The sequence below is a fragment of the Chroicocephalus ridibundus genome, chromosome 1 (genome assembly GCF_963924245.1).
Source record: "Chroicocephalus ridibundus chromosome 1, bChrRid1.1, whole genome shotgun sequence".
In the NCBI taxonomy this organism is placed as follows: Eukaryota; Metazoa; Chordata; class Aves; order Charadriiformes; family Laridae; genus Chroicocephalus; species Chroicocephalus ridibundus.
Window position 1 is genome coordinate 69,001,322 of NC_086284.1, and position 20,532 is coordinate 69,021,853.

General features: G+C 41.5%; 1 protein-coding gene across 2 annotated transcripts in view; it reads right to left on the bottom strand.

Annotated features, from left to right (window-relative positions):
• The window catches only part of RASA3 (RAS p21 protein activator 3), a 138,568-nt gene that overhangs the window by 43,690 nt on the left and 74,346 nt on the right, over nt 1-20,532 (bottom strand). For both annotated transcript variants that reach the window (XM_063338386.1, XM_063338396.1), the window contains exon 5: nt 10,960-11,036. In XM_063338386.1, coding sequence (XP_063194456.1) covers nt 10,960-11,036 — 77 coding nt within the window. The remainder of the gene's footprint in view (nt 1-10,959; nt 11,037-20,532) is intronic.

Genomic DNA, 20,532 nt, shown 5'->3' on the forward strand with positions numbered 1-20,532 from the left:
CAATGCAAAGTAAGCACCCTTTAAAAAAAAATTTAATGACTTGTCACTTTAGATGTTCTTAGGGAAAAACAAGATGTAAATTAGGGCATGGTCAGGTAGACATTCTGGTATAACCAGCTGTAATTAGTAGCCCACATCAGCTTTACAATTCCACTTATTACACAAACAGTTTGTACTTGCATTAAGTTTCTCCTCATATTTTGGGACCAAAATGGATCACTGGGATCACATAGTCTGGCCTCTTTCAAGACAGTGATGAAAGCTCTCAGCTAGTCAAGTTATGCAACGAGTTCATGATGTCTACTGCATCTCCAGAGCACGTTCTTGAAAGAAATTGAGGCTTAACTGAAAGGACTCATAATGATTAATATATCCTTACAATGTTCTACAGGAAACTGATTAATGATTATGACTCAAAAAAAAAACCCACCCAGAAACCCAACAAACTTGTTTCCCACTAGATTAGCCTTCAGCTTCCAACCATTGGGTATCCGTGTAGTAGGAATAAGTAACCATACAACCAGAAGGACTCTCCTCTGAATATTGTGCATACTGTGGCTTCATTACTTTGAAGTTCTTCTTGCATGAATCAAACACTCGCTCTCTGTGAGACACATTTACCAGGTCCTCAATTCTTCCCGTAGCTCTTCTATGAACCCTTCTGAGTTTAACAGCATCCTTTTAGCCTGGTCTCCTAAACACACAGGCTTATGAGAAAATGCTTTCTGTCTACATTTGGCCATTGATCTCCCACTGATGTTTTGGGTTTTTTTAATAAGTCGGTGATTTCCACAAAATTTGAAAAAGTGGTAGAAATCCCAAAAGTACTCCAGTTCTACGAATTTTGTTAAATCCAATGGCTGTGTAGAGAAGAGAGCACCATTGGACATCCCCAGGGAGGAAAGGGCCGCACACGGCGATTCAGCAATTCTCTGTAGCCTTTGACTCGACAGTACATAAATAGCAAGAGTTGGCCATCACACTGTGCCATCTCTTACCAACATGATGTTTAGGCTAGCAGAGCAGGACATTGGACAATACGGCAGTAACTGTCAAACAACTAAAAGGGTAACACCATGTGCAGCCAGTCACTGCAGCTGTATGGAGTCTAGCTGAATTCTTGCTTCTGTTTGAAGCTTGCACGAAATCATTACAAAACCATCAGCTTGGAAGCAAGTCAACTGTAAAATGAGTCAAAATCAATTGCAGACACTACTGCCTCCAAAAGCACAGCCTCCTTGCCAATTTCTGTGCTTATTAGAATGGCTTCTTGCATTTTCTTTCAAAATATTTCCCTTTTCCCTTTGTATTTGAGAGAATCAAGTGATTAAAGGAGGAACTAGCAAACTACCTTGTACAGTGGGAAGGAAAAGAGGGGGACAGTAAAAACAATTGATCTCAAAGTGCTATGAAATTAAAAACGCGTACTAAAAGACTTTTAAACTTTCCCATTCACAAGTGCTTTTCTATGTTACAAATATGCAATTAGCAACACAAATGAAATATTTCACAATCAACTCTTACTGAAAATGCCAGAAAATGGCATCCAGGTCAAAGGTTTATACCAAGAAGGTGGGGGGGACAGGGGGACAGGCAGGGAGGAAAGTAGACACCTGGTGATTTTAGTACTGTGGACTCTGGAAAGAACTTGGTCAGAGTACATAACCAGTTGCACTCCCAGTACAATAATGTACCCAGAAACAAGAACATGATTTCTAGCTCATCCAGATGGAGCAGGGAAAGAGATACTTTCTCATTATTACCACATACACTGTCAGACTTCGTGCAATAACTTCCTCTCAAAAAATAGTTCTGTGAACATCAGAGTTAATGAAGGGCATTTCCTATGCATGGTGTACCACATCTTTACTCTCCTTATACTTGCAAAAAAAACCCTACTTCAACACCTGGGGCCCTGTGACTTCCCTTTTTGTCTCCAGCTTCCCCTACTCTTATCACACCTTGATGTTACCAGTTCCCAGTTCTGCTACCTAAATATCACCTTGGCGAGTGTCGCTCTTGCGTCAATAAAAAAAACCTGCAGAGAAAAGTGCAATTTGTAAGTTGTGTCCCATCACATTACCCCTTTAGAAGCTTCACCAGCATTGGTTTTGGATGGTGCCTGCCACAAAAGCGGTAGGAATTCCAACAATCATTCAAATACTGTGTACATCAAAGAGCCTTTTGATATAGGTCATGTTGCAGGACAGTTACCTAATTTCTTCCTAACGCCCTACCTCAAACCTAATTGAACTGCTCCAGCTGATCACCATTAAAGGACATCTGTGAAGTAAAAACTGCAGACATTTGGGGTACTGTCAGCATATCCAAGGTGCTAACAATTCACAGTTCTCAAAATCCATGCATCTCTTATAAACATGAATACTACAGAAACGCTCTCTAATGCCACCAAACCACCCTAACACTGCGATCTCAAGCACATTTAGAAGTTAAAACTCACTTATCAAAAGGATTTATGCTTGAATAATTTGTCTCCGTTTATAATCCCGGATTATGTTTACTCTGTGTAAAACAGGAAGTACCCTCACGTTATTTAAACAGTGGCACTTACTGCTGAAACAAACTAATTTAGAAGACTTACATTCCAGTCTTGAATTGTGAACTCAGTTTTATATATATTCCACAATCATGTGATGACGATTCAACCTCAAAATGGCAAGCACTTTAAAACATGTTCTGTTGGAGGTGGACTACTGCCAAAGGGTCTAATTGAAGAAGTTGCTCTTGATTAGGATTACAGATAAAAAGACACTTGTTTGTGATTTGAGTAAACAAAGAATGTCACGAACAGAGGAGAGGTCCTGAAGAAACACTGAATACACCACCAAAGAAGGTGAAACTGAAATTTCATTTAGTGGAAAACCTGGCAGCAGGAGGAGACAGTATTTATAGATATGGTGAAGTTTGAAGGAGCGTGAGCAATTTTAACTTGATTTAGGCTACAAAATAGTTAAGAGAAGTTTTGGTGGGGATAGAGAAGAAAGGATAGATGACTACTTAGATGGCAGGCTGTGTAACCTCAATGCTACCAGAGCCAGGTGGAAGGAAAAAAACAAACAAACATGTACTATGCTAAAGCCTTGGACACAGATACATAGCTATTCCTTCTCTCTTCCTCTCCCTACTCCCCAAAACCCATAGTATTGCAGCACTACATGATAAAAATACCAGATACTATGTGATTTAATCTCTGAGCAATATTCCCCCACCAGTTTGTTATGAAACACATACAAGATTACAAGCATGACCAAGATGTAATCCTGCAGGAAAAGGCACAGCTTGATGCAGGGTATGCTCTGTAGAAAAAGGAGATTGGGACACATTTTAATGGATGCATGAGTTTATTGAAAATGAAGCCTTGAAACCACTTTATGCTCTCGTTAGCATTCCCTACCAGCAGCAAACAGAAGTTGAAGTTTGTAAAAGTACTATAAGGTGACTTGATTGATGCACACATTAAAGTGGCCTGCTTGTAGTCAGCAATACCGCTTTTTTTTTTTCCCTGATTCAGCTCATATTTCAGGCAGGAAAATAAGCTTCATTTGACCCTGCAGCGAGTTCAAAGATGGCTGTACACTCTACGTCTCTGCATCAGTCTAGAAATTCTCTAAAGCAACACAAAAACATATGTTCTGTAAACCTGCAAGCAGCAAACCCTAGAGGCAGGGTGGCTCAGGGACCCGTTTTGAATGTAGGGAAAGACCACGGGGAGCTGTAACATCACAGAAAGAGCACTCACTGCCAGCTCTGGCCTCAGGCTACCTCCAGACTCAACATGAGCTGCAGCCTTGCCATAAAGAGCCTGAGACTCAGAACTGCTGCCTCAAATAGTAACAAAATACTGTCATCAGCACAGTGCCTCCATGAGGGAGCACCTCCTGGTTCCTGTGGACTTTTTTGCAGAACACCACCTCTAATTTGGAAAAGGAAGAGACAGTATGGCACACCACACTCAAGAGTGGAGAAAACACTGCTCTACACTACTGACAAGTCACACACCACCACCAACTGAAAGAGAACTGGAATACTAGGAGATATTAAAGAAATTGCATCAACCTAATGGGTCCCAGTGTTTTTTGCATTAAAATGGCATTCAGAAAAAAAATAGCACAAAACAGCACAGAACAACGTTATCTAGAACTTTGCTGGCTACCCCTTCTGCAATTCCGCTTTCCACTCTTACCAGCATCAGAGACAGAGCCACGACAGAAAGCAGACAAAATTTGGTCTTCAGCATCATAGACACAAGATAGCCACACATTTCCAAGTTCTCTCTTTAATCCAACCCTTTAGACAGTTTCTTTACCTTTTCCTGGGATCTGATGAAGATAGCTATCTACAAGAAAGTAAACTATCTCCAATGTAAACAAGAAAAGCAGGAAACAAGCTAGTTAGTAAATGAAAATCCTCAGATGACTCAAAGATGATGTCTGTGTGTGTTATTTTCACACAAAAGCATTTAAATATATTCCATGACTGAAGGACTAACTGCATTTCTGTGGTTGTTCAAAGTGGCTCCAAATGCAATCACAGGTGATAACAGCAAACCTTCACCAGACAAGACAGGATCATGTTTTCCTCTTACTCTTAGGTTAGGATGCAGACTGCTGACCCACAAGCAGGAATGGCCATTATCTCAGCCCTTCCAACTAGACTTGATACACGTGGCTTTGCTCTTCAGGAGCTGTGACTAGCGAAACATAGAGGCTGACCCTCTAAAATTTTCAAAATGGAGCATCATTTACCTTAACACTAGAAACATCACATTGCGTAAGAGAATTTTAAATAGTTAAATAAGGTCAGACTGATGTAGGGCATTGGTTGCCAACCTGCAAGCAATGTGATGCCCATGTTACTTTCCAGCAATGCTCATGGACAAGGAAATTCAGATCTGCAATGTAAGCAATCGGAGAGGAAGGTCAGATGCTGACCACTGCATGCTCTGTGCTCTATTCACATGGCAGAGAAGGGTTGGGAACCATCGCCAAGCCCCAGCACTCCCACCCCTAGGCAGAGACCTTCTGCTTTAACCACACTTGACAAATGACACCTTCCTCCTTACCTCCCTCTTCCTCTTCAGAAGGGCTTTTAAAGCTCTTAAATGCCCACAGCTCAGTCACTGTTCTCTTAATGACCCCTGAAGTGTTTGTCTTAGGGATGTCATATCTACTTATTGTTTCCTTTCCTGCTTACTCTTGCAAACAGCCTATTTAACTTTGTTCCACATGGTCGGAATACATCTTGCAGAGCTCTCAAGAGAGTTACACGGCATTTAAGCCTAATTCATAAATTAATGCAGAGCCACCACGTCTTCCACACCAGGACTACAAATGATTCATTTATCAAATAAAATTTCAGCACTGCTAATGTATTTGTAGATTCATGCTTTGCTTACTGGAAAACTCTTACTACATATGAAAGACAGCAGTGGCTACTAAACCACATACATTATTATCTAGCTGTATAGATTTACTGGCGGGGGAGGGGGGAAAGAACAAAAGGAGGAACGAGAGGAGAGGGAAGCTCTCCAAAGCAGATGTTTCCAAGCTTTTTTAAACCTAAGAGACAAGACATAAGACAAGACTTGAAGGAGCAGCTGGGGACACTGAATAAATACAGACATTTAAATGTGACTAATTACATACACATGCTGGAATTCTCAAAGGAAGATCAGGGAGCCAAGCTCCCAGCTCACACTGACTTTCAACAGGAGTTCAGTGGCCTGTTCCTTCAGGCATGCTGGAAGTCAGATGTCATCTTGCTAAATACAGAACACTGCTTCTAAATGTTGCCTCTGGTAGCGTAACCACAGTGAAGCCTACGGATTTTTACAAAGCTATCTGCAGGAGCCCTCCTCTTTGTTAACTAAATATGAATGCATGTATCTGCCGATCCTAGCCTATGTTGCTCTGTGAGATGAGAGAAAGTTGTCTGGACCAGCCCAGAGGCCTTAAAACCTCTGGGAAACCACCTTTCTGTGCTAAGCACAAACGTGCTGCATGGAATCTGCTCTAACAATGGTGGGGAAAGGTTTACAAAAAGTATAGGGCCCCCTTCTGAGTACTTCTGTTGTGAAGTAGGAAGGGTAACTGTATATGGAAAGTGGTGCCTCAGAAAAAAATCTAGGGAGAAGCACGTGCCATCATTTTTCAGACATATTAATGGAATATACTTGGTCCACACACTCTGTTCATGAGTGAGTTCAAACACTTCAACCTGGCACGGCTGCAGAAAGAGCATCCCTCCCTGGTCCCTGCTGCTCATTTTCCTTCCTCTGCATTACAGGAAAAGAATAGTGCAGTTTCTAGGATGCACAGGATTAAGGCCTGATTCAGCTCAAAAAACATGAAGGGGGCGGGGAAATAAAAAGACGCCATTACTGAAGCAGCTGCCAGAAGCCGTGTGTCAGCACAAAGGGAGGGCATGGACATAAGCAGCAAGAAGCATGAGAAAGTCTTGAGCACTTCTTTCCATAGTCTTAGTACCTTAAAATGTTCACAAAATTATGGACAGATTTCTGGCAAGTGACAAACCACTTCACAAACAAGAGATGGCCTTCGCTTTTCAGATGATGGAAGGTGAGGCCAGATGTTGGTATCCACCAGAAGCAGCAGGTGACTGTGCAGAGGGCCAGGAAGGCTGTGGTTGTAAAGAGCATGAGGAACACAACATGAGATCTTTTGTGAATGAAAGACAGTGAGAGAAGCCAGAACCTACGGAATGAGACTTACTTTTTTCCTAGCACTCAACATGACTCACTACATTGCAGAAAAATACAAACACAGTTACACGAAGGTACCAGGCCACAAAGTCTGTACATGTTGTCTTTTATCTGACTAGCACTTGGGCAAATGTCTGTGCTCAGCAGGCTGTAGGTCTGCTCTCTCTGTGTGAGGTGAACATATGACACTTCAAGAGCCTGCATCCTGCGTCCTGTAACAGGGGCATGAGAAACTTATAGAGACCCAGCTGACAACTGCATCCAAGCCAGTCACTAGGACCGTCAGGTTTCGCAGCAGTTCCACAAAGGGAGCCCAGAAGTAGCTAAGTGTTCCCAGAAGGAGCATGCAAAAGTGAGAGTTGTGGTTCTTACAGAGGATGACAGGAGGAGCCACCGGGGGACACAAGAAGTCTAAGTGTAGTGTCTGCATCTGTACTGTCAATTTAACTTTTAAATCCCCTAATGCTTCTCCTTATAATCTCTTTTGCAGAGATTCAGTCCAGGAGATTGTGCTGTAGCAGCTGGCAGAGACTAGGGACTCTGATGAAGCACAACAGCTTAGTGGTTTAGGGCTAAATGAAAATATTGAATGCTTCATAAGGAGAAGCTATTAGGTAACAGTTTTTAAACTGAGTTTTTTGCTTCCGCTGCAGAAGTTAAGGAAGAAGCTAAGGAAGCTCACACAACTTTTGCGTTTCAAAATATTCTATTAATTCATGTTAAAGAGCTCAGCACTTAACAGTTTTCATTTGCCCTTCCATTCATATGAATTTTCCCATCCACCCATCCAGCTGACTGTTCACAGTTGTGCTCCATGGGACTGCAGGCTGCTCCAGCAAGGCCCCAGCTGCTTTCGAGTCTTTCTGGAATGCAGAGGTGGTAGCAATGCAAAGGCTCAGGGGGCACACTGGTGAAGACCTATGGATAAGTTTGTAAGAAAACTGATCTTTATTTATTTTCTGGATAGGTAAAAAAGTTTCCGTATTAGGCCTAGTCTTCGTTCAGCCTGCATACATGTCTTTGAAAACAAGCACTATTCTGGGGCTTAAAAAAGCATGCATCTCTAAGGTATTTTTAAATAGCTGCCCACTGGAAGAAGCTTTTGCTCTCACAGACCTGAATTGTTTAACCAGTTATATCTATGAAGCCATTTGTGGGGTAGTATTTATCTCTGCAACCAAGAGTTCCATTTAAAAAAAAAACCAAACAAAAAACACTTAAAGGAAGTCAAGGAAGTTCACAAGACAAGCATTAGATTCATCAGAACAGACTGTTTTTAAGGTGAAGTGATTCTAGGTTCTTGCTCATGGCTTTATAGCCTTGTCTTCATCACTGCAAAAAATTCATGAACTGTCCATAAGAAAATCAGTTATTTTCACAAAACTCAGTTAGAAGCTGCACTCCCCTAATACAGCCAGTCTCTGCTATTCACTCATGAACCACTTATAACAAAGGTTCTGCCTCCCTTACTCTTGCTACTCTTCCCACTGGCAAACTCCAGCCACACAGACATTTAGTTGAGCATTGCGTAATTACCACACTCTTTTCTTACATGCCTACACACAAGAACCAAACTATCTATGAACAAACCTGAACAAGATTTCAGATCATGTGGAAAAATGTTAAGAGCTGCAGTTTGCTGTATGCCTTCCTAAAGCAAACAGTATGGCATGAAGAAAATGCTGGACTACATTCTGAAGAGCCTTTTTTTGCCCCCAATGTAATCATTTCCCTTTCTTTTTCTTCATCATTCCCTTTCTCACTCGTAAGACACATTGCTATGAAAACCTGCACCGATGGAACTACATGCTCTAGAAATATTTTTATTTCTCAATTCCCTTATCTAAACTGCTAAACTCTATTCTCACTTACCACTCAAATAACAAACAGCCATGGAAACTAGCCAGAGCCAAACAGAGTGCCCAGGTCAGCTACGGAATAGAAGACAACAATGGGAAAAGATGGCTTCAGCAGACAAAAAAGCTTGCTTAGGCTCTGATTAGGGCTGGATTTAAATCAAGATAAACTTTGAAGATTATGATTCAGCGGTTAAAACCTCTGGATTTTTCTATGCATTTCAGCTAATACATTGTATTTACTGAACAATACCTTGCAAATCATGGTTACAGAATGGTTCACAAGTCAATCTAAGTATTTTCCCTGCATTGTAGAAAGTGAACGAAACAGTCGTCAAATCAAGGCCATATAGGCAAAAACTTGAATAAAGATTTAAAACCCGTCTGGTCAAATGAACAGGATGCTGCACACTGCCGTATTGTTCACGTTGTCATTGTCTGATTGCTTTTCATGAAGCAAGAAGCTGCGCGTGTTACGTGTTAAGAGGTGCCTTTTCAGACACCTATTTCTAGCATTTCAGGAATTTCACTGAAAAATCCATTGGTACTATAATGTTACCAGGTCTCAATCAACTGAAGACAAGACCTTTCTAAGAAAGCTGGCTGTGGTATGGTATACTCTCCCAGAACAAAACGAAATGAAGCTAACACTTCTGAAGGTCCTTCAGTGTACCACCTAACTATCCAAAACAGACCATGCTGAGAGTGGACCTATGTCTGCAGAGTCCCAGACGTCACAGGGTCTTAACCCACAATTCGGGTTCGAAGGATATGGACAGAGGCCTTAGTGGCTATATCACACCACTAAAGAGTGCACTACACGCTTCCAGAAAGGCCAAGGCAAAAAAAAAATACAAAATCCGGTACTCAGGACTACTGTGCTCCTTTTTCCTCTCTCAGCACAGTATCCTCAAGGCCTGGTCTGATCACAGTGCAAGCTCAGTGGATAAGCCCACTGTCCTGTGTGTCCCACACACACATATACCCTTCAGGCAGCAGATACGGTGGGGTAGAAACACAAGAAACTGCCTTTTCCCACCTTCTATTTCCCCCCTTCCTGCAAAGCCCTAGGACCTATAGCAATACAAATAACTTTTCAACAAAAGATGCCAGCCTAGGACTTGGTAGATGCAGATTTGAACTCTGGTTTCTCAGAATGCATGTGACCATCATCATTCAGTCATATTCAAATTGCATGAGGGAAAATGACACAATGAGAGTCCCCAGGTAGCAGTTAAAAGAAGGCTGGGCCCTCCAGGTGGTGCAAAGCTATATCCACATAGCAACTTTTGTTCTAAAAGAGGTACAGCTGCGTTCCAGTGACATTGTGCCCTGGTTAGTAAGTTCACTGGAGCTCAGACCCTACACAGCAACTTGCACCAGACTATCCCTGTTATTCACTCTGCCTCATCACAGCAGCCTGTGGAGAGAAAGATTTCAAACATGTCTGCTCTCGGAGCTCTGGCAGGGCCTGGATGGCTAGAGAGTATATGCACAGGCACGCAAGATCACATACTCCGGCACATCCTCATATCAACAGTGTGCCTAGAAGGATGGAGGTCAACCACGTGGCTCACCTCCATTTGTTAGCAGGTCCTAGATGTAAAGAATATCATAATAGCTTATTAACAAAGCCTCAGTAACAAGGCAGTAGCAAAGGCAGTAACAAAATGATGTCAAATACTGGTCAGAAAATAAGGCTAGTGAGAACTCTCCTTGCAGAGCATTTTTTCTATTGACACAATAGACAAATTGCTAGATTCCTGACAGAAGCCAACCAGCTCTGCCACTGCTCCTGAAGTAGCCACCTGAAAGGCTTTGGTGTGGTCAGAGAGCAATGGCCTTCCAGACCCTTCCTCAGAGGAAGGCGAAATCTTGACTCCCATCTGAGTCCTCCGGCTTCTAGCTTTCAACTCATTTGAGTGAGATTGGATGGCTGATTCTGAGACTGCTTTAATAACTGATGGCACACTTCTGTTTGTCGAGTCAGGTCTGTAACACTGTCACTACACAAGTTGTGCTACAAATTTGCTTAGCTGGTAAGGTCCTTAATGCAAATCAGAAGGACATTACTATTACCCTTTGATAACTTTTTAGTATTTATGCCATGACTAAACTGGATAAGTGCTTTGTTAACATTTAAGACTATTGGTAAGAAAATTACGTAGATTAAGTGGAGAGAAAGAGAAGTGAAAACAAAAAAAACCTCACATCCTATAAATTCATAAGGATGTCATTGATTAAGAACATTCAGTGCCCAATCAACGTTTTGATTCCTCCAGCTATTTTTAAATGAAGCATTGCACACCATCTGTAATCAGTGTATTTCTAATAACTCTGCAGTTACATGTCAAATCCTACCGTGTTGCAAGCTTATGGCAGACGACACCAGTGTCTGTTATGACTTCGCTCAGTCTCAGCTCGAGGTGGACCTTCCCCTGAAACACACCAAAAACACCATATGAAAAACTAGTTTTATGCACAGCCAGACACACCATTCCAACTTAAAACAAAACAAGTCAGCTAATGCAAGTAATTCCAGAAGCAGTTTAAAGATTAAGAAACAGCTGTAGAGCTAAGGTATTTCACCTGCCAGAAAACCTAGATCAGTAGCCATTTCATTAAATTTCAGCGCATAATACCCACCATTATTTTATTTCTGTGTGTTTTACTAGTTGAGGCATGTGTAATGTCTGTGGTCTGACACAAAAATATTGTGTTGGAGCTTTACCTATATTTAGCATTTTAAATATTAAGATCTGCAATACAGTCATTGATCAGGTATCACAGCAGTGTATTATAGATTAATACCTACAGGTTTTAAATATTAGAAAAATAAAAACTATGAAATAATATAAACTGAGACAAATATCAATAGAACTACATTGAGCAACTAACAAAAAAAAAGTTCAACCATGTTGCTAGCATGAATAGCATCTACTATTACAGTCTTCAACTCCTTACCATCCCATTAACTTTATTATGGTGTGGGCCAAAATGTTATGCTCAAATATGCTAAGAAAATAAAGGCAATCACGAATACAAACTGCATTTCTCTTATTAACTCTATTACATTTAAAAACATGAGCATCCACTCCCACTGGCAAAAACTCAGCACCAATGTATACATAGCAAATGAAAAATGCATTTTGTTATTGATCTATTCCCATTTAAAAGAAGGGCTGAAAGGAGGATCCAGGAACTACAGGCCTGTCAGTCTGACCTCAGTGCTGGGGAAGGTTATGGAGCAGATCATCTTGAGTGCCATCACACGGCAGTACAGGACAACCAGGTGATCAGGCCCAGTCAACACGGGTTTATGAAAGGCAGGTCCTGCTTGACTAACCTGATCTCCTTTATGACAAGGCGACCTGCTTAGTGTATGAGGGAAAGGCTGTGGATGTTGTCTACCTAGATTTTAGTAAAGCTTTTGACACCACTTCCCACAGTGTTCTCCTGGAGAAACTAGCTGCTCATGGCTTGGATGGGTGCGTGCTTTGCTGGGTAAAAAACTGGCTGGATGGCCAGGCCCAAAGAGCTGTGGTGAATGAAGTAACTCCAGTTGGCAGCCAGTCATGAGTGGTGTTCCCCAGACTCAGTACTGGGGCCAGTTCTCTTTAATATCTTTATCAATGACCTGGATGAGGGGAGCAAGTGCACTCTCAGTAAGTTTGCAGATGACACCAAGTTGGGTGGGAGTGTCAACCTGCTTGAAGGTAGAAAGGCTCTGCAGAGGGATCTGGACAGGCTGGATCAATGGGCTGAGGCCAATGGTATGAGGTTCAACAAGGCAAGTGCCGGGTCCTGCACTTGGGTCACCACAACCCCATGCAATGCTACATCCTTGGGGAAGAGTGGCTGGAAAGCTGCCTGGCGGAAAAGGACCTGGGGGTGTTGGTCAACAGCCATCTGAATATGAGCCAGCAGTGTGCCCAGGTGGCCAAGAAGGCCAATAGCATCCTGGCATGTATTAGAAATACTGTGGCCAGCAGGACTAGGGAAATGATTGTCCCCCTGTACTCAGCACTGGTGACGCCCCACTTCAAATAACATGTTCAGTTTTGGGCCCCTCACTACAAGAAAGACATTGAGGTGCTGAAGCATGTCCAAAGAAGAGCAACAGCAACAAAGACAGTGAAGGGTAAGACAAGTCTTATAAAGAGCAACTGAAGGAACTGGGATTGTTTAGTCTGGAGAAAAGGAGGCTGAGGGGAGACCTCAAGTTGTGCCAGGGGAGGTTTAGATTGGGTATTATGAAAAATTTCTTCACAGAAAGGGTTATCAAGCATTGGAACAGGCTGCCCAGGAAAGGGGTTGAGTCACCATCCCTGGAGGTATCTAAAAGATGTGGTGGGGACATGGTTTAGTGGTAGACTTGGCAATGTTACATTTACAGTTGGACTTGATGATGCCTTGAAGGTCCCCTCCAGCCTAAACAACTCTATGATTCTACTCTAACACACCATCACTGCCCAATCATCTTCTGCAAATCATCATGGCTGTAACTGAGTCATTCACCTTCATAACCACCTCCCCTCCACCCTTCTCACCAAAGGACCCTAAAATCCACCCTGTTAGTTAGTCAGAGCTTTAATGTGAGTGTCATCTGTGACACGGATCTACCTCAACTCATACAAAAAGTCTGTTGCCACCCCTTGTTGCCTCATACTTCCAGATTTGACCGTTCCTCTTTTTGCACGTGACCAGAACTCTTGCCAGAGACTTCACTGTCTCTTCTGACTGGTTACAGTAACCTCCTAGTCTATGAGGATGTCTATCCTGTGCAACAGAGGAGAGTGAGGATCAAACCTTGGCCTCGAGTTGCACCTACACTGCTAAGATCTACTTCCTCTACAGAAGATTTGTCTGGACGAAAGCTGGTGAAAGCAGTCCAAAGCAGAACAGGGAGTGCAGTAATAATTAAGTAGCATGGACGCACAGAAGTTCAGTTCAAGCTCGTTCCTTGTTCCTTTCACATTTAGCTCAGTAGTATAAAGAAACCCTGAAGTCAGTGCCTGAATATTTGTCCTGAAGAAGCCTATGAGGGATTCTGCTTCTTACTGCGACAGTCATTCTCTCCCGTTCCTTGTATACCCCTTTTCTCTGTACCATTCTTTCTGCACTATCATGAATGCACGCTTTCACTCCTCACAGCTCTGTCACCTACTTATACCTTCAGTATTCTGACTCAGTAGCAGTTTTTCTCTCTGAGGGCTGGAACACAGGCCTTTCAAGTACATGTGGCAGATGATACTGGTGTACATCCAGAAAACAAGAAAAGACCTCTCCAAGCTGTATAGAAGCCCGTGTTGGAGAGGCATCACAGCAGTTCACTGGCATTTTGAAAAGGAAAGGACATAAACCTGTGTGGGAGTTTAAAATCATGGCTCCTGACAGGTGTCCTTTGCATGATTTTAAACAAAATAATAAAAACAAACAATGCAAAACCAAACCGGTTGCATTTGGCTGTCTGACTCCTTATTCTTCATGTTTGTTTCAGCAAGACACTAATCCTCCTTCATCCTGTCAGTGTACGCAAATGTCAACATCTGTCATTTTGCTTTACACTGATGCTTGTCCCCATGAATAAGTGAAAGATTTCTCTGCACAAACATGTAAAGCCACTTCTAGACCACCTCTTTAAGACTCAGTACCACTGCAGTGCCCACCATACCCATGCATAGCAAGGGTGAAGCACACAACCAGCTCAGAACTCTGGTTAAGCAGGATGGTTTTTTGGCTTTAGTTTTACCTACTTTTTCCCCTACTCTTCACTGTTCTCTCTTCCACTGGTCACATTTTTATCACAGGAGCTAAATCACCAGCCTCTGGAGAAGAAATTTACATTATGAAGCTGTAAAAACATTGCTGCCATCTTCGTTGATATCCTGCATATTACTTTTACTAGAGAAATCAACTCTAATACAAGTTTTGAAGAAATTAAGAGATAGGAACGGAGATTTAGGAACCTTAGAGAAAATATTCCTTTGTAGAAAAGTACACGTAGAAAAATATCCCTTTGTAGAAAAATAGTGTTTTTATCGAAATATTTCTGCTAATCTTAAAGCCAAGACTGACCTCTCTCAGGAAAGAAAGAACGCTTCAGTTCACTTAGGTAAGCCTGAATGCAAACCTACTTACACTCCCAAATTGTTCTCTCTCACACAGACTATGATGGAAGCTCCCTGTTTTAGAAATCAAGCTGCAACAATCTTTTTAAGTCAGCAGTACTTTGCACATTTTCCCATCTACATTAAGTACAAAAATATAGTGCCGCCTCCTTTGGGCTCAGAGCCATTTTTTCCTTGTAGCGCTCATTTTTCTCTTGTGAAGACTTTGAAAATGGTCAGCTGCTCAAAAAGTGACTCAAAGCTTCAGACAACAAAACGGAGGTCATGGGATCACTGGGACTGGCAGCCCTATGACTATTCCCAGAACACCTCCTTACTTCCAGTTAAAAACTCAAATACATAAATATATTAAAATAAGGCTACAGTAACATAGTTGCAGGCTTAATTCACAGAAAATATAACTCCTACATAAACAGAATGCTTTTTCCCAAATCAATTATACCATTAGGCAAAACATAAGGATACATCTGAATAAATTTACTCCTGAGCAATACCATTAGTTGGTTTACAAAACACCAGATTACACATTTTTCAAAGGGAAGACAGAAAACTATGCAATGAATCACTATCATAAAAATCAACAGTTAATCTAGCCAACAGAAGGTCAACTGATCACCTACAGTGGATTAAATGTGCCACAGAAACATGGAACTGCCATATCTTTATTTACTGACATTTTATAATAAAGAAATTCTTATTTTTATTATCAAAAGAACAACTGTGATAATAACAAGAGCTTCCGACTGTACTAGGTGCGCACAGTTATTGACAGCATTTATAAGCAGGAAAGATCAGATAATGCAGCAGGATAAGAAGTATGTTGTCCCTGTTTTATTGCTGAAACGCCATGACTTGGTCCTGCTCAGACAGAATCCCTGTTGCAGGGCCAGGGATTGAGTCCTGTGTCCTAGCCGTAAAGCTTTTTTCCCCCCTTAGCATAGAGAAAAAAAAAAAAAATCAGAGAAGAAGCTGGAGGTTTGACAATTTCGAAGTAGAATGCATTAATTACTAAAAACGTTTCCATAAAAAAAATATTTCAGGATGTTCCTAGAAGCTGCTATGCTCATTAGCATACCCTTCACATTTGGAAGGGCAGGACTTTTCAAGGAACAAGCTGAAGGAGTGCCAACTCAACTGCTGAACGCTTCCTTTTTCACAAACTCCGGCTGACATGGATGGGTGGGTTCACAGGTTGTACATCCTTCCTAATCACATCTAACTGCATAATGGGACCAGCTGGCTTCCATTTTTTCAGTTCTTGATTAAAGAAGTCACCAGTAAATTTCTCGTAGGGAAGCAGACAGCGTTCAAAAGGAAACCAGTAACAAAGAAAACTTCTAAAGGGCCTTACCAAGGCAAAAAAAATATTATACTATGCATGTTAAATATACCCTTTATTAAAAAAATAATAGAGTGACGTTCCAGTCTTGTTAACATTCTCATAATGCTAACAGGCATCAGCAAGAACTACATGCACAGTTATCTGAAAAGCAAACTGAAACTGATGATAAGTTTGCAAAGAAAAGAAAAATCAGAATCAAAGTCCTGTTTTTATAGATACTGGAAAAGCCTGCCTCCAGCCACCCCATTTCTCCTTGGAATGCAGCTGAGAGTTACTGTGGACTGAAACACCAGAAGACAGTTGTAAAGCAAGTAAAAGTATACAAATGGTACCTACCTGTATCATGTTACCAGGAGTTGCAAATTTGCTGTTTAAACACAGTATGTTGAAGGAGAAAAGAAAACACATGACTGCAGATTATCCTAAAGTTATTCTTATGACAAAGTTCTGCCATCCTGGCATGAAGCACTTTTAGCATCTTGAAAAAGCAGTGGGCCTTATTTAGAGGCAGTGTTTGCAAAGTCACTGGGACACCACTGGGAGCCATTTCTGAGTGCAGTTATGTACACACATTTTGGCCTGGAATCTGACACACACCATGTGATCCAGCGACTGACTGTCGATTCAGATGCAACATCTGATCTAACTCAAAACAGATGCAATCTGGTTTTTCAGGGAAAGAGTTATGAAAAAACACTGACAAACACTAGAAACTTCTGTGCTCTATCTAAGGCTCTAGTAAATGCACAAAAAAATTACAGTGTGTGTGCCTAAGTTCAAAAGACAGGAGCCAAATCTACTCAGATCTCTTAAACCATATCTTTAAGGAAGTATCAACTAGATCTCCATCCTTTTTGTTACTGTAAAACAGTTTTTAGAAATCTTCCACTTTTTAAAAAGATCAAAGGAAAAGAACAAATCTTGACTGTCAATTTTAAACAAAAATATATAAAATATACAATCTGCTTGCTTGAATATTAAATATCAAGTCAATTATCTTCATATACAGGGCTCACACAGCACTATAATTCTCTCTTCTACAAAACAACAGTGGCTGGTATCACAAAAACTCCAAAAAAGGGTATTTGTCTACTATTAAACACCTGCTGAACAGGAGGTTTGTGATCACCCACCATTCTCACTAGCCTACCCAATTTTTCTGGGGAATTTCCCCTCCAAGGTGGGAGTGCATCTGCGTGGAAGTTTTCCAAACCTTTATCCCACATGGGGACCCTTATCCTAGCACAGTTCCCCGATCTCATCAGCTCCGTAGCTCAGCTCAACCCTGACCCATTGCTCAGGAGTGTGGAAAGAGGGACTGGGACCCAACTTTGGCTCTTTACTCTTCTTCCTGCTGGTACAGAGTGACTGCAGGCTGTCTCACCCCAGCTCTTGGAGATGGAGGAGGGAAGAGATGTAACAGGGACAGGCTGTAAGGGAGGAAGAGGCTTAACCCGTGATATGACTACTGCCAGCTCCTCATTATTTTGGAATCTCAAGTTTACAATTGTGATACCTCTGGTGTGTTGGTTTACTTTCCATTGCTGCAAGTTGTCTGGAGAAAGGAGTGTTGGAAGAACTCAGCACGGTGCACAGACCACTCCAAACTATGCGATAACCTGTTCTGTTGTTTTCTGTGTTTTTCCAAACTTTATTTTGGGACATAGCAAATGTTATTAGACAGATCTGGTCTAATTTCAAACCCTCTTAGGCAACTTTCAGCGATGTCACTTTCTGGCACTAGTAAAGCTTAAAAGCAAACAATAAAACTGATCCAAACTCTTAAGGGCTCACTAAATGCTGTCTATGAGCGAGAGAGGAAAGACGAAGGGTGCAGCTACTGCTTTAAGTAAATCCAGCCCTGCAGTATTATCAGCAGCCCCACATAAGGTCACAGCATAATGGCAGGTTCGAGAGCAGGAGGAAGAGTCTGCTGTCTACATTTGCTGCTGTAACAGCTGCTCCTTCCTTTAGCAGAGGGCAGCAGGCGGCTGGGAAAGGTCTAAGGATCACGCTCCAGATCACAGCCTGTCTGCTGGACCACAGTGTGGTACACAAGAATCTGGAACAAAATCCAGCCTATCGCTGAGGAAAGTGCAACAGCCCTAACGAACACCGCATGGATTCATAAACACTGGGCAAATCAGAACTGATGTCTGCTTGGTCTCCATATGTGCAAGCATGTCAGAATTGCTCAGTAACTGGCAAACATCTTCAAATGGCACAATATTAACCTTCCTGCTTCTCTAAAGGAAGAATACCTCCATATGGTCAAAATCCTTATAATTAGTCATGTTTTCCCCTCAAATACTTTGATGCAATACAATATGTAGATACTGTAAATGAAAGACACCTGGCTTTCATTTCCCCAGACAAACTGTGCTCTGCAGATGCAGAATCCAGGTATGTTATTTTGAAAAAATGTAAATTTATTATTCAGCAGTACAACATGCCATGTCACCGACTAGCTTTTTAAAAGTAACAGACCAAAACCGGAGAGACTGTCTTACCCCTTTGTGCTGATAAGTCTGAGGACAACTCTCTTACATTCACATATGGAGGAAGTCTTGCCGCAAAGCAGGATCTGGTCAATAACTGGTCTTTTCTTTATCAAACATTATTTACCATTGTTGACACAATTCAGTTCTCTGAAATAATTTTGTTGTAGGCATGTAGCCTTGAGAATCTCCCCACCCTATCAAAACAAAGATTTCAACTCTTTTCAAAACACCTCAAAGAGAGAAACCTAAAAGCCACTGTTCATAAAATAGAGGGTAACACCCATGTATTTCCTGTGTGCGGTGGGAAGCCGATACCAAGCCTGGAAGCAGCTTCTTCTTTTTACAATTTGCATATACCCATGCTTACAGTAGGTTATACACAATGCATCAGTGACTCATCTTTACGTTAGAACCATTTAAATACCTACACAAAGACAGTTACTGTCAGTGTTGGACGGTGGGCATGTAACGCTCTTAACTGTTTAATAGAGTAGATAATTCTGCCAGTCACTGGAGCAAAACAGCTCAGCAAAACAGTCACTGAGCTGCTTCTCAAGACAATTTGCTCAACCTATTTTTTTGTAAGAATATGGTTTTTAAGATAAGTAACAATTAGCAACAGAGCCGTTCCAGTTCAGCACAATTTACTCTACATATATAAAAAGCATTGATTTAGACAACAGGAAGCAGGCAGATATTGGAGAGACAGTGGCAACTTCCACAATATTATGAAAGAAATAACAGAGTAACACATTTACAGCTTCCTCTGCAGATCTGGGATAATCTTCTCTCAACTGTCACCCAGGACAGAACGGGGAAGAGCTAATTCAAAAGCTTGTGGTAAAACCTTGGCATTGCTGAAGTCATGGCAAAACTCCCACCCTGGCAAGGCCAGGATTTCATTCATGAAGCCTGACGCTTGGGATACGGATTCTGCATTCAATGGGAAGGTGCTGACAGAGGAGGAGAGTTTTTTTGAGCAGCACAAAGTGCCCTGGATATATTCTTCCAGCTAACATACAGGCATCATTTCAGAGCCAGTAGTAATTTACAGTACAACAAAAGCATTTTAGGCATACTTGCCAAACATACCTGTAAGTAAAGTTTTCCACTAATAACGTATATTCCACCACTTGTACACACTCATATCAGTCCATACTCAAGAACAGGCATGTTTAATGAACAATAGTCAAAAGGCCTCTGTAGGCAAAATGCTAATGTGCTAGAAGGAGGAGGAAGGGCTTTTGGTGTCTGAAGAAAAGTACTTCTTAACATCAGTAAATCTTCTGCACAAAGCTTTGAGTACAGAAGGTTAAAATGTGAGACAATTTGCTTCCTCAGTGTTGGTTATCTGCCCTTTACAGGCTTTTTTTTTTTTTTCTTAAAGCTGATAGCCAAATAGATATGTTTCAGATACAAAGTTCTTATGAGGAGGAAAGGGAAATGAGCAATTTTCAAGTTTTTATGTCAGATCTTTTCGCCCCCAACGAGTTTTACATAAGACCTCGAGCATGACTGGCTTTGGAAAAGCACTCTGTCATTTAATAATAAGAATTCAGCTGTAAGAGAACATGACCATTTCACATTTGCCAGTGCTGTGGAGGAAGTAACTCAAGCCACACTTGAAAAGGGGAACTTTTAAAGCAAGAGCCTGTACAGGAAAACATGTCAGAATGATCTAACTCTCCTTGCATTTCTCTCCTGCTTTGGCATATACAGACTACATGGTTTGGAGCATGCTGGTATATTTTGATATTAATCAGAATGTCTCTGGATCTTTAACCACTTCACTGATAACATGCACACAAAGGGTATTTGGGTTGCAAAGCTCAAACTTCACAAAGCAGACTTGAACTATGCAGGGCTGAAGTTACTGCGAAAAAAATTAAAGGGAAAACTACTCAAAACTACAAAAAATAAAGATCGCATGTGCACTTGGGCTTAAATTCCACTGAGAACA